The following is a 14,516-nucleotide window of genomic DNA, read 5'->3' on the forward strand; positions in this document are numbered from 1 at the left end:
TTCTTTTGTTTGTTTTTTTGGTGCTTAAACTAAATGTCAAGTATGAAAATCTAGTTTTGCATGAGCAACCCAATCCTTCGAAGTGATGGTTTTTTGTTTTTGTTTGTTTGTTCTGGGTTTCCTTTCAATAAAATGAGAAAAATAAAATCCATTTTGGCTGCTTCGGAAAAAATATATACGAATCCTAAAGCAGCAGGTTTCTTTGTTTTTCCTTAAGTGTGTGTGTGTGTGTGTTTTATTTTGCTTGTTTGTCCTAAGTTGCATTGACTGATGTGGAACATGCAGTATCCACCTGCCCAAACAGTATAAAATCCTTTTTTTTTTTTTACCCCGCCTTTGCATTGTTTCCTGTTTTTTTTAAATATATTTGCCTAGATGGGTCCGTTAAACAGGTGGTAGATCACTGCTTTGAGATGCAACATGGTCACACAGTAAGCAGACTATGTTTGGTATAGGATCTTCAGGTAAAGTGTCTCCACAGCTGTTCACTATTGATATATATTTTATCGGGAAGTTTGTAAACAATCTTTTCCGCTCATACTTTTTTTCCTAGAGTTATTAATGTTACGGATCATCTCAATATTTGGGTTCCCTGGTGTCTCTTTGCCTTTTCGCTCTTTCCCGTCTCCCTTCCTCAGCTCGCTGTTTCTCCTTTTCGGGCTTTGTCACACTGTCATAGGATGGGAGGGACGCTGTGGACGGGGTACCTTCCTTTTTCTCCCTGTTTGTCCCTCCGTTTTCCATCTTATTGGAGACGTTCTTTCGGTAAATAAAGCCCCTCCTTATTAAGCGAGCCCGGTACGCCCTCTGGATGACCAGTGCAGAGACCTCTTCCTGCTTGCGCCGCAGTGTGGTCGTGATAGGCTCATAAGACACTTTGGATGGATTCGAAGCCACAAACCTCTCCTCCATCTGCTGCCTCAGGATGTCCAGCTCGCCGCTATCGCCCAGCACCCGCTTGGTAAAGGCAAAGAGGATGTCCAAGCAGTGGATTCTATCCCCGCTCACCATCGGCAAGTCCATGGCAATGAGTTCAATAGTGTTGGGCTTCGGGACGCGGAGAGGGTGCTCCAAAGCGTCGGCAAAGTCTGCCAGCTTGCAGTACTCAATGAATTGCGTGGCGTCGGGGTCAAACTTCTCCCAGATCTCGTAGAAGGTCTCAAAGTCGTCTTCGCTCAGCGGGTCGGCGCTCTCCTCCGTAGCTACGCTGAAGTTCTCCAGAATGATGGCAATGTACATATTCACCACAATCAGAAAGGAGATGATGATGTAGCTAACAAAGAAGAAGATCCCCACCGAGGGATTCCCGCAGTCACCTTTGAAACCACTCCCGGGGTGTTCCTTAGTCAAATCACAGTCCGGTGGCCTGTTGAGGATGGGCAAAAGCAAACCATCCCACCCAGCTGAGGTAGTGATCTGGAACAAGCAAATCATACTGTTGCCAAAAGTCTCAAAGTTGAACATGTCATCAATGCCAGCCTCGTGCTTGACGTAGGCAAAGTTGGACATCCCAAAGATGGAAAAGATGAACATAACTAGGAAGAGCAGGAGACCAATGTTGAACAAGGCAGGCAAAGACATCATTAAGGCAAAAAGCAGGGTGCGGATCCCTTTGGCTCCTTTGATCAGGCGCAGGATGCGGCCAATACGGGCCAGGCGGATGACTCTGAAGAGAGTAGGTGACACAAAGTATTTCTCTATGATTTCAGCCAAGAACATACCTTAAATGAGATTGGGGGAAAGAAGGAAAAAATAATGTTACAATTCTTTCAAGTAATCACATACCATTTGCCCAGAAGCAGGTAGTACTGGCCATATTTGAGAGGGAAATGCCATACTAGGTTCGTTGAGACTGGCAGTCTTCCTATCTCCATATCCTTAGTATTTGAGTCTTTGCAAAATGCCCATGAGCCATATCAACAAATTTCTTTTTACAAGGGCACCTCATCTTTTTATTATGACCATTATAAAATGATAGGCGGTGCTTGTTGCCTCGTTATAACCCATAAATCATAAAATAGTATAATCTCTCTTCCCTTCTGTTTACTTTGCTCTGTTGTTTAGGATCAGGCTAGATGTAACATCCCGTTTTTTTTTTGTGTGTGTAACCCCCGCCCCCCCGTTTAACAACAACTTTTATACCTTGCTTTTCTATTCAACAATCCTCTAAATGGGTACCAATCGGTAATACAAAAAACAAAATGTTAAAAACGGCAACAATCCAAATTTCATGTTCAAAGTAGGCGCTGGCGCTTTGGGCAATTGCCAACAGCAGCAGAAAATATGGAACAAAACTAGGTCATCCAGAGAACCCCAAATGCTCAACAGAACTACTGGCCAATTGTCTAAAAGAGAGCAAGGAAGAAGCAAGGAAATCCCTAGAAAGAGATTTTCACACCTTTTGTGCCACCACCGACAATGCCCTGCATAAATGCCCACTGCATTAAAAATAGAGCCATCACACAGTGTGGGGCCTCTAAGGGAGCTCTTAATATGAAGGTGGGCTCATATGAGAGAAGGCTATCCTTCAAGAACAAAGATCATTCAGGACCGTAAAGGTCAACACCAGCACTTTAAATTGGGCCGAGGAACTAATGGCATGAAGTATGATTAATTGGTGCAATATGCTCCTGATAACACTTTCCAGTTAATAAAAATCATTACCAAGGCCTTTGGTTTGGTGGCTGTCTTCCTTCTGCATTGCTGTGTGCTGCTGGTTTGTTACTGTTTTGTGGTTTTGTTTTTGAAATATACTCAGAGTCACAAAGTGATTTCATGCTCTTTATTCAGCTCATAGTGGTGAGGAGGAATGAATGAATGTCCCCTCAAAGTATCTGCTTTATATACATTATTTACACAATGGGCTGCACATGATTGGCTAATTCCGGAATTCTACTGTAAGCCAATCAGGTTGTGGATTCACTTCTATCTGGAGCATGATTGGGTGGTTCCTGCTAACCAATCATACTGCTGCATTGTTCTAGGACCAATCAGACTGCTGCATTATGAATCCTATTGTTCTAGGACCAATCAGACTGCTGCCTTTTGGAGCCTATTGTTCTAGGACCAATCAGACTGCTGCAGTTTGGATCCTATTCAACTCAGTACATAACAGTTTTATTATGCTTACTGTATGTTAATCTGCATTTGTTTTTAATCGTCATATTTTTGTGATCCAGCATAGGACCATTTGGAGCAGGCTAGTTTATAGGTACAAATGCAATTAGTCAAATGAAAGCAACTTTAGAAATTTTCAGAGTTTAAGCAGAAGAACGTGTGTGTGTGTGTGTGTGTGTGTGTGTGTGCGGGTGGAAAGCAGCTATTTCCCCACTCAAACTTCCTTCCCAAACTATTTCCCCACAGAAATCTGACCGGCTCTGATTTTACAAGCTGGGAAGCAGTGATAAGTCAATGTGCAGTACAGTGGTACCTCGGTTTTCGAACACAATCCGTTCCAGAAGATCGTTCGAGTTCTGAAACGTTTGAAAACCGAAAACTCAATATGGAAGCCTCAATACTGAAGCCGCGTTTCCTGTTCAACTTCTCAGGCGCATTAAAAAACCGAAGCATTTACTTTTGGGTTTAGGGCATTTGAAAACTGAAACGTTAGTCAATGGAGACATTCGAAAACCAAGGTACCACTGTATTAATTGCACAATCCTATGCAAGTTTACTCGGAATCCGATGCACATCTACTCATTTTCTCTTCTCGCAAGCGCAGGCCTTTGCGCTGCATGCGCCCCGCAGAAAACACCCATATACTCACCCACGATGGAGAGAATGACAACCACAAAATCAAAAATGTTCCAGCCAATAGTGAAGTAGTAGTGACGCAAGGCAAACATTTTCAGCACACACTCGCATGTGAAAAAGATAACAAAGACCAGGTTGATCCAGTAGAGGATTTCTTCCATCTGTTTGCTCTGTGTGTCCGTCTCAACCATCATAGTCACCATGTTGAGGCAGATGAGCAGCATGATCAGTATGTCAAAGGCTTGCTGGGTGACAAAGTCGAAAACAGCTCCTTGGACTCTATTCTGTTACACCGGACAGGAAGAACGCACAGTTAGGGAGATGCATGTATTTGTAGTATGGGACAGTTCACTGCATACATCCTCTACTGCAGCTGATTTGTGTGTTTACATCATGTGGGGATGGGGGGTGGTTTGTTGGGTTGTTTTTATTATGTATTGCATGTTTTTATATTTTATATTTTTTAATATGTTTTTATATTTTATATTTTTTTGGGACGCAGGTGGCGCTGTGGGTTAAAGCCTCAGCGCCTAGGACTTGCCGATCGAAAGGTCGGCGGTTCGAATCCCTGCGGCGGGGTGCGCTCCCGCTGCTCGGTCCCAGCGCCTGCCAACCTAGCAGTTCGAAAGCACCTCCGGGTGCAAGTAGATAAATAGGGACCGCTTACCAGCGGGAAGGTAAACGGCGTTTCCGTGTGCGGCTCTGGCTCGCCAGAGCAGCGATGTCACGCTGGCCACGTGACCCGGAAGTGTCTCCGGACAGCACTGGCCCCTGGCCTCTTAAGTGAGATGGGCGCACAACCCCAGAGTCTGTCAAGACTGGCCCGTACAGGCAGGGGTACCTTTACCTTTACCTTTATATTGTGTTTTTATGTTGTAACTGCTCCGAGAGTTGTGGGTACAGGCCGGTGTGCAAATTTAATACATGATAAATAATAACAAGCATATCTGGCCTCACAATCCCATTTTGTAGTGAAGGGCGAAACCCACAGCACAATCCTGTTCATCACCAGGTATGTGTGGAAAGGTAAAGGACCCCTAGATGGTTAAGTCCAGTCAAAGGCGACTCTGGGGTTGCGGTGCTCATCTTGCTTTCAGGCCAAGGGAGCTGGTGTTTGTCCACAGACAGCTTTCCGGGTCATGTGGCCAGCATGACTAAACCACTTCTGGCGCAATGGGACATTGTGACGAGTGCCAGAGCGCACAGAAACGTCGCTTGCCTTCCCTTAGCAGCAGTACCTATCTGTCTACTAGCACTGACGTGCTTTCAAACTGCTAGGTTGGCAGGAGCTGGGACAGAGCAACAGAAGCTCACCCTGTCTCGCAGATTTGAAACATCAACCTTCTGATCGGCAAGCCCAAGAGGCTCAGTGGTTTAGACCACAGCGCCACCCACATGCGGGATGCAGATTAACGTTAAAAGGCTCTAGCTCATAAACCTTCTTCCTAAGACCCCAAACGATTAAACCACCTTTGAAGAGTACTCACAGCCCTGTTACGCTGCTTCAGGAGATTACCTAAACATAACAGAAACATAATATTGCTGAGTATTCAGGGCTGGCAGTGACTTAGGCAATGTGCCATGGTCCAAGAGCCCTAGAAGGGCTGCTTGGTCTTGCCATTTGACCCTCCTGCCTGCTCCCGGTCTCTCTTGATTATGTAACTGTGCCAGGGAAATTATCCACCATTTTGATTTTTCCACAGTGCCCTGATGTTCTTGATTTTTGTATCCACTCTGGAGCACCGCAGGGAAATTAAAATGATGGGTGGCTTGAAGCTCATAACCATGTGACAAGGTGCAGTGGGGCACTCTGAAGTAGGGGTGGGGCCTATAACCTGGTTCCAGCTCTGGGTGTTATTATGTGCATCACAACCATGTAAGATAGATGCATGTTGTTATTCCCACCAGCTTGGGGATGGGGGACTGAGGCTAAGAGATTGCAGCTGGCCTAACGCTATCTGCTGGTAGGTGAGATTTGAAGCAAGGGTTTCCTAAGGTAGCTTTGTGCCTCAGCCATGACACCACGCCAGCTCAAAATAAGAAGGGATCAAACCTCAAAGAGCAAGAGCTGGATGCTGGAAAAGTGTGAAGACTTTATTTGAGTGTACAAGGAGCAGCATATTGGGAATAAGCCTGGAAACTCACCAGAGGCCTTGGAATTGGCTTCTGAGGTTTCTTGGAGCCCAGTTTTTTCATGGCGTTGTAGTATTTCTTCTGCTCCTCTGTCATGAAGATATCCTGACCTCCAAAGTAAAGGAAGGAAAAGGAAATAAAGCTGGTTACAATCTGTTCACCTTTGCTTAAAGATGAAGGTACAACTGAAGTAGACATTTCTTCTTACTCCATGAGGTAAAAAATAATAATAATGGAGAAAATTACATTGTCACTGGCAGACAATGAGAGAAGATACGCTAGTCCCTGGTAGTTCAGGACTTAGAATCTATTTAGTGGTTTTGAAGAAGCTTTTGGATCTAAGTTCAAAATGTGGTACAATAATTGCTTGAAATGGAACTGTGTGACGGCAGCTCTAAGTAGCAAGTTCTTTGTGTGAGACTGGTTTGAACGTTTTGTTCCAGTATGGTGAAAAATCACAGAAACAGAAACATTCATTTGAGGGGGACAAAAAAGTCCTCTCTGTGAAGAAGACACATTCATACAACCATGCCATGTGGCAACTGTAGTGGCAACCTGCATGTGTGAATCAGTTATTTCGTAAGCTGCAAGTTTCAGGGAATTCCATGGGCTATTTATTGGAAGTTAATTCAGAGAAAAGGGGGGGGGGGTTGAAGGTCCTTTACGCTAGTCAATATGAAACGTTGACCTATCTTTTTCTTTTGCTGATTGAAATTGTCAATGATGACACCGATAAAGAGATTCAAGGTGAAGAAGGATCCGAAGATGATGAAGATGACAAAGTAGATGTACATATAGATGTTGTCCTCATACTTGGGCTGCTGATCTTGCTGTGTGTATAAGAGAAAACAATATACATATTTCAGAAGCTGCAATCTGTAAGAGGGATTTAACAAAGGCTTGAGAATCTTTGCAATTCATTCATTCATATTTTTTTTATCATTAAATATGCTCTCTGAAGTTATTGTCCCCCTAAGGGGCAGACTTTGGTAACCTTTTGTAATATGGTGCCCTGTGCGAGGCCAAACTTGGGCGCCCCAAAATGGATATTCTTAATTATAGATCTTCTCAATTTTGTTCCCGTCAGCTCTACGCCCTGGTCAGGCTGTTGCCAGGGACATACAGGGCTGGTTGCCCAGGAACATACAAAGACAAGGAATATTCTGATCGTCCTTTTTTATTTCATTCTTTACGGAGAAAGGCTATAGAACCCAGCCTCTTGGATAATGGTGTTGTCCCAAGTGAATCTTCATGCCCCGTCTCTCCCGCTTCCTCATTCGTTATTACTATGGGTGCTGCTACGTGCCCTCTGTCTTTGAGCTCTTTGCTCTCCTACTTTCAAGGCTTGTCGGGTTCTGGGAGATGGACGGTCTGGAATGCTTTCTAAAGACACTGTGACCGTCAGCTGTCACCTCCCCTCCCCCCCATTTCTCCTCCTCCTCTCCCATTATTTCCCAACTTTTCCCCTCATCTGATTTTTGTATCCATTCTGGAACACCGCAGGGAAATTAAAATGATGGCTGGCTTGAAGCTCATAACAGTGTGACAAGGTGCAGTGGGGCAGTTTGAATGGGGCACTCTGAAGAAGAAGAAGAAGAAGAGTTTGGATTTGATATCCCACTTTATCACTACCCGAAGGAGTCTCAAAGCGGCTAACGATCTCCTTTCCCTTTCTCCCCCACAACAAACACTCTGTGAGGTGAGTGGGGCTGAGAGACTTCAAAGAAGTGTGACTAGCCCAAGGTCACCCAGCAGCTGCATGTGGAGGAGTGGAGACGCAAACCCGGTTCCCCAGATTACGAGACTACCGCTCTTAACCACCACACCACACTGGCTCTCGTAGCAGTGGGGCCTATAACCTGATTCCAGCTCTGGATGTTATTATGCACATCACAACCATGTAAGATAGATGCATGTTGTTATTCCCACCAGCTTGGGGATGGGGAGCTGAGGCTAAGAGAGTGCAGTTGGCTCAAGGCTATCTGCTGGTAGGTGAGATTTGAAGCAGGGTTTTCCTGAGGTAGCTTGGATAATGGGGTTGTCCCAAGTGAATCTCCACCCCCCGTCTCTCCCACTTCCTCATTCATCTATCTCATTGTCTCTCCTATGGGTGCTGCTAGGTGCCCTGTCTTTGAGCTCTTTGCTCTCCTACTTTCAAGGCTTGTCAGGTTCTGGGAGATGGAGGATCTGGAATGCTTTCTAAAGACACTGTGTCTGTCAGCTGTTGCCTCTCCCCCCCCTCCATGATTCCTCCTCCTCTCTCATTATTTCCCAACTTTCCCCCTCATCTGCGTCTGAGCTGTAACCTCCCTCAAACCCCTGTCTTCTTCTTCTCTGGAAGGGTCAGACTGAGAAGGCGGTCTCTACCATTCCTCCTCTGCCCAGTCCCTGACAGCCCTGTGCAGAGAAACTGCCAACACCATCCTAAAATTCGATGCTCGTCCTCTGACCCAAAGTTCCATAGTAACCCAGAGTGAACATAAAGCTCTGGCAGGATTGGGTTTATTCCACCCACTTCAGTGTTGCAGGATTCTGCGTCATATATTCCTCATATACAGTAGCAGTCCTTGGGGTCCCAGGGACAGCCAGATCACGATGATGGAGCAAATTTTTTGCAGCTATGACCTTGCAAGGTGGCATTCTTTGTACGTATAAAATGGCACAGAAAAACATTGTTTCAAATACCAGCTCTGTGATAACAGTGACAGAAGTGGATGTACTTTACCTTTCTAGAATCTACTGCTGCATACATTATGTCCATCCAGCCTTTAAAGGTTGCCTATAGAGGGAAACACACATTATTTTTAGAGGAAAATGATTTTTCCCATTAAAAAACAAAACAAAACAAAAACATCTGTATAGGAGGACTATATAAAAGAGCATCTCTCTGTAGGTCATTTGGCACAAAAAATATTCAACAATTTGTTTGGATATAGTCTGCGGGATAGTGACTGGCTCAAGGTGATCTTTCCTTTTCCACTTACGGTTTGGGTGAAGGCAAATTTAATAATATGGGCCCTCCTGTCGGCTGATGGTTCCTTCGATTGGTTATGCCATTTCTTATGAATCCATGTCACTCAGATTGTGGTCAAGTTTCTTTTTTCCTTAGGAGGGAATTTACTAATGTGCTCGGAAACAACTGATTTCATGTGCAAATTCTCTTGGCCACCAGACTCAGTTCTTTACAACAAGAGCCTTCTCTGCAAACTGTGTATAATATACCAGAACCAGCTTGCCCATTAAGCAAGCACCCTTCTTGCCGAGTTTTGGTGAGGGGGGTGCATTTTGGTGCATGGCAGAAATGGTGGGGTGCAGTGTGTGTGTGGGAGTCCCATTCCCATTTTGCCTCGGGTGGCAAAACAGGATGTGCCACTACTGCAATATACTGTATTTTTCGCTCTATAGGACGCACTTTTTCCCCTCCAAAAAATGAAGGGGAAATGTGTGTGTGTCCTATGGAGCGAATGCAGGCTCCTTGGCTTCAGCGATAGCAATGCGAAGCCTCCGAGGCGCAGATTGAGAGCCCCTGCAGGGAACTCCCGCTGCGCTCCGGGGGCTTCAGGCAGCTATCCGCAAGCCTTCGGCGCGCAGCAGGAGTTCACGCCATGCTCCAAAGGCTTGCAAATAGCCGTCTGAAGCCTGAAGCCCTCCTATGGTCCGGTGCGTCCAATAGAGCGAAAAATACGGTACTAACTACGAATGATCAATCTATCTGATGCCCCTCTTCCATAAATCTACACAATTCAAATTGGTTTTACAGTGATTTGTCTGTAGGAAAAAAAGAGCAGTAAAAAGGATTTATACGCAAAGCTGAGTTAAAGAAAGCAAAGTTCAAAAGGTTTATACATAAAAATGCTTTTGGTTTTGGAGCATTTTCCTTGAAATAAATATCCAGTAAATTAATACAGCACACACCATCTCGGCTTCTTCACTCCATTGAAGTACATTGCTGTGTTGTACCTCATATATAGATCAATATTGGGAACCACCCCTTGGGAGACTCCCTAGGCTACACCCCTTTCCCAATGTCACACACAACACACCATTCCTGTTCTGCATCCTCCCTGGGTGCTTCTGCCTGGCTGCAATGAGCATTTGAACTGTGATAATGCCTTTTGCTTTCCTGGAAGGTGGAGGGAGAGATCAAGACGTATTTGTGGTGTGAGTATAAGCCTCTGACATTTGCCCCACTGGAGTGTAACAATAAAACAACGAACAGGGTGGCGATGCAATGACTGCATTGAACTACTGACATATTACAGGTGCAGGTATTTGGGGCTTATTCTTGGTTTTTTATGTGAGAAGATAAAAGAGTGTAGTTTTCTCTGCCAACTGCGGAGTTGGGTTGAGGGGATCCAGGCTGGGAGGGTTTGGAATAGGTAGGTTAGTTTTGGGAGGGTGATCATTTTGATCATGGCTATTTTGTCTGAGAGAGTGAAATTCATGTTATTCCATCTCTTTAGGTCTTTGTTAATTTGTCGCCACAGGGGCTTGTAGTTGTGGAGGTATAATTTATTGAGGTTTCTGGTTATTTGTACCCCTAGGTATCTGAACTTGGTGTGGCAAAGTTTTATTTTGGTGACCTTAGTGAGTCACTGACATATTACAGGTGAACTCTTCATTTACTGCATTTGCTATTGTTTAAGATAAAACTGATTTGGGAAAGAAGCCACTTTTGCCATTTTCTTATAGACGTTTACAGATCATTGCCTTGGCGATGTTATCTTGTGTCAGTCACTGGAATGTACAAAGGTCACAATTTCACATTCATTGCTTGGCCCACTTTTGCCTCTGACAATGCCCACCGATGGCATGCAGCTCTCGGAAGGTTCTCCATGGCCCTTAAGGCAGAGAATATTCCTCACTCCTGATATATATTGGCTGGGATGTGTGAATGACTTGTTGGGCAGCACAGAGGGCTGCAGGAAGGCCTCTCCATGCATGAACTAAACTCACTTGATTGGATGGAAGGCATGCAAATGAAGTGGATAAAGGGTGACACCCAACTGTATTCTTCCACCAGCAGAATAGTCTTCCGCCCACACAAGGGGACTTTCACTTCCTCCTCTACACTCCCCCCCCAAAAACCTATTTGGTTGACACTCTGTAGAAGATACTGGGGGCACAACATGAAGGTCACGAAACCGGAGTCTCATTGCGTGAACTGGAAATTCGCTTGCACATCTGGACATCAAGCAAAATATCTGGAACAGTACATCTAAAATGGTCGGGCGAAATTCTCAACCAACTATTCTCCCGTTTCCTTGCTGCCACATTCCTCTCTTCACAAAGTTTCCCAATCACCTAGCTCAGACTTCACCCTGCTCAGGAGACGATAAGCTGCCGCAGTATACAAGTGCTGTAAAGAACAACCCAACCTCTTGAATCCTGACTGGTAAATGGGAGAGAGGTGGTAATAGCTAAGATTCTCTTCCGTCCTTGAAACCTAACTAGCCGAAAGATTAAAATTGGGTCTTGTTCTCTCTCCACAGGCGAGAAGATACTGTTCACTTCATGAATTTGCTGTTAGAATTCCTGCTCCATAATTGCAGTCATGGGATTTTTGTCTATCACATGATGGTGTATGTTTTGACTCCACAGAAGGGGAAGTGACGGAGACAGGATGTTTGTGTTACTGTGTTCTGTGAAGTGGGACTATTGTCCTTTGTTCTTTCTCTTTGCTGTCTGATGCTAGAGAGAGAGGGAGCCATGTTGCAGTGCTCCGTGTGTGTTTATATGTAAATAAAGTAGATTAGCCAAAATGCTGAGTTGCTGAGGTCTGTTACACAAGCTGCGAAGACTCTGCAGATTCCTAAGTGTGCCGATGTCTATTGGCATCGGTCGCTGTGATGTTCAGGCTGAAGAAAGCTTTGGAAGCTCCCAAACAAACGACCAGGAGGAGAAAACATGCCAGTCGGGCATGTGTCTCTACCAGGGTCTTACTCGAGTGTAGGACGAGCTCCTGACATTTGCATGGGACTTCTCACGGGGAAGCCAATATTTGGAACCATCATACATTGAACAGAGATAACCCATTACTTCTAGGAGACGTAAAGCTATAAAGGCAGAACTTACAATTTGCAGAAGGGCCAGGTACCCTGCACCAACATTGTCAAAGTTAATCTTTACGTTCTTCCACCGGATCTCCGTTTCGTTGGGATTCATGAGCTTCTCGCAGTCTGACTTGTTGTTGACTTCTTCTATCTCGAATCGATACTCGGACGTCTCATTAAAGCAGTAGTGATACTTCCCAGCAAAAAGATTAACCCCCATTATGCTGAAAATCAGCCAGAAGATAAGGCAGACCAACAACACATTCATAATGGATGGTATAGCTCCCACCAAGGCATTCACAACCACCTGTATTAGAAGTGGGGAGGAAGGAGGAGAAAGTTTCAGTACAGAAGAGAGGATGAATTAGAAGCAAAACAGACATGCCTAGTTTTAACGGGGGGAATCAAAAGCTAGTTGCAATAAAAAAAAGATACCCTCTCTGTCCACTGTAATTTTTAAAAGAAAGACTTTATATTTCAAGAGATTGTTTGGCAACATATTCTTTTGGTTTTGCCGTTCAGTAAAATATGTGGTGGACAAAGAAAGAGATTATACCTTATCTTGATAACAACAGGACTCCATCAGCTAAGTCAGAGAATGTGGAATTGAATAGGCTTAAAGAATTTCCGCCAGCAACAATTTCCCCCTTTAAAACCAGACTTATGGAATTTATGGGCAAGGTATATCCTACTCCCATGTAGAAAAGTGAGGGATTTTGAGCCATTTATTTCAAATGGGAGTAGGAACGGGTATCAAGGTTGCTCTAAGGCTTAGCAGTGGCTTAGTGTAAAAACAATCAAGGCTATATTTATTGTTTGATAAGCAAGGCCAATCATATCTGAAGAGCTGAGCATGCATGTTTGCAAGCTCAAAAAGAAAAGCCATATTCCCTCCCCTGAAACAAAGCAAATGAAATCAATACTTTTTCAACAGGGCTTCCCTCCCTTTTTTTCCCCTTTTTTTTTTGGTCCCTGCCACTAGAGATGATATTTGTGAAAATACGAATAAAGTCTAATGGAGAAAAGTTAAGCCATCTTTAACAGAGCCAGGTGAGTTGTCATTTATTTATTTTTATTAGGATTTCCTATGTTGGGAATGAATGAAGAGTTTAGGCTGCAATGCTATACACACCTGGGAGAAAACCTTGTTGAACTGATTGCACTTTGAAAGACTTAGAAAGCTGACTTACATTAAAGCTGACTTACATTAAGTCAGACAGTTGGTCCATATGGTTCAGAACTACCTACTGTTGACTGGCAGTTACTCTTTTGGGTTTCAGACAAGAAGTCTTTCCCAGTTCTACATGGCATTGCCAGGGATTGCATCTGGGGCATGCAGAGAAAGCGTGTCCTCTACCACTGATCTACTTCCTCCCTTTCCATTTTTCTTTCAAAACTGTCTTCAGTCTTCTCTGGGTGCTTTGGACTCAAGGCTCTTATCCTTTGATTAAGATGTATATATTGCTCCTCCCAGCGTCTTAAATGGGGGATTAAAAAAACCTGCATGTGTATTCTACAATGTTTGACATGCATTTTGTCACACAGATTTTGAAAGCGTGCCATTCTGAATCTATGATTCCACAGGATGGGGAGCTATTAAATGCTATTTTGGGGACCAAAGCAATTTTTTTTGCTTCCTTTCAGTTTTATGGTTTCTGTGCAGTAGCTATCAAGTCCCCATTACCAAGCAATTACAGTTTCTTCCAAAGCCACTCACACCTCAACCAGCAGTCTCTAAGGCTTCTTTTGCAGTGAATTAGGATTAACTGGATAGCACTGACACTGCGTGAGCACTTATTTCCTTGCCAGCAGATGCCACTGTTGCTTTACATACGGTATGGAAAAGGCAACCGTTTGCAGTGTCACACACCGCAATCTATATGTATGTGCAGCACTGCCTGCAGAAAAATACGTCATGTGTAAGGCAGAATGCGTAAAAAAATCATCACACCCAATAGTCAATTGATTTCTCTGCATATACTTGCAAAGTAATAATAATAATAATACTACATACACTTAAATTCAGAACCTTCAATCTAAATCTCAGATCCTGATATGAGCTTCAGAATTTGTCCCTTCTATAGCCACAATTTATCTGGAACAGGGCAACTAGTGAAAATGTAAAGCAGTGCAATTATTGGCCAGGCATTGTGACTTTGAAACTGCTTTGACATTTGGGGTTGCTCTATTAATCATAAAATAGGACCTAGGTTTTCTCGCTCTTCTACTCATTCACTTAAATATATGTAACCAATATATATACTGTATATATGCTTTACCTAAACAAATGGTAAAAAAATCATCATCAAGTATTATGAGAGGGAACATGGCTTTTTTCGTGTGATTGTGTGTTAGAAATTGTCAAGAAGTACATGCATGTTTCATAGCAATACTATCAACCTCCCTCCCCCAGGAAAATACAGCTGAGTACATTCTTTGAAATGTAAGTTCTTAGAGCATAGAGGAAAGCAAAAGACCTACATTTAGTGCTTCTTAGCAAGATCATTTCAGCTCTTATTTTCTTTCATTTTGGCTCAGATTATTCTTTTTTATTGTTTGAGGGGTATAAGACTGAAT

The 14,516-nt window shown here is 43.8% G+C and overlaps 1 protein-coding gene across 1 annotated transcript in view; it reads right to left on the bottom strand.

The window, feature by feature from the left end:
• SCN8A (sodium voltage-gated channel alpha subunit 8) overlaps positions 1–14,516 on the bottom strand; it is a 96,938-nt gene continuing 82,422 nt past the window's right edge. Inside the window, exons 22-27 of the mRNA XM_083727357.1 lie at positions 11,962–12,246; positions 8,612–8,665; positions 6,579–6,716; positions 5,899–6,003; positions 3,767–4,037; positions 1–1,721 (exon numbers count right to left, since the gene is read on the bottom strand). Coding sequence (XP_083583483.1) covers positions 577–1,721; positions 3,767–4,037; positions 5,899–6,003; positions 6,579–6,716; positions 8,612–8,665; positions 11,962–12,246 — 1,998 coding nt within the window. The 3' untranslated portion in view covers positions 1–576. The remainder of the gene's footprint in view (positions 1,722–3,766; positions 4,038–5,898; positions 6,004–6,578; positions 6,717–8,611; positions 8,666–11,961; positions 12,247–14,516) is intronic.

The sequence above is a fragment of the Podarcis gaigeae genome (genome assembly GCF_964106915.1).
Source record: "Podarcis gaigeae genome assembly, chromosome: 2".
Classification (NCBI taxonomy): Eukaryota; Metazoa; Chordata; class Lepidosauria; order Squamata; family Lacertidae; genus Podarcis; species Podarcis gaigeae.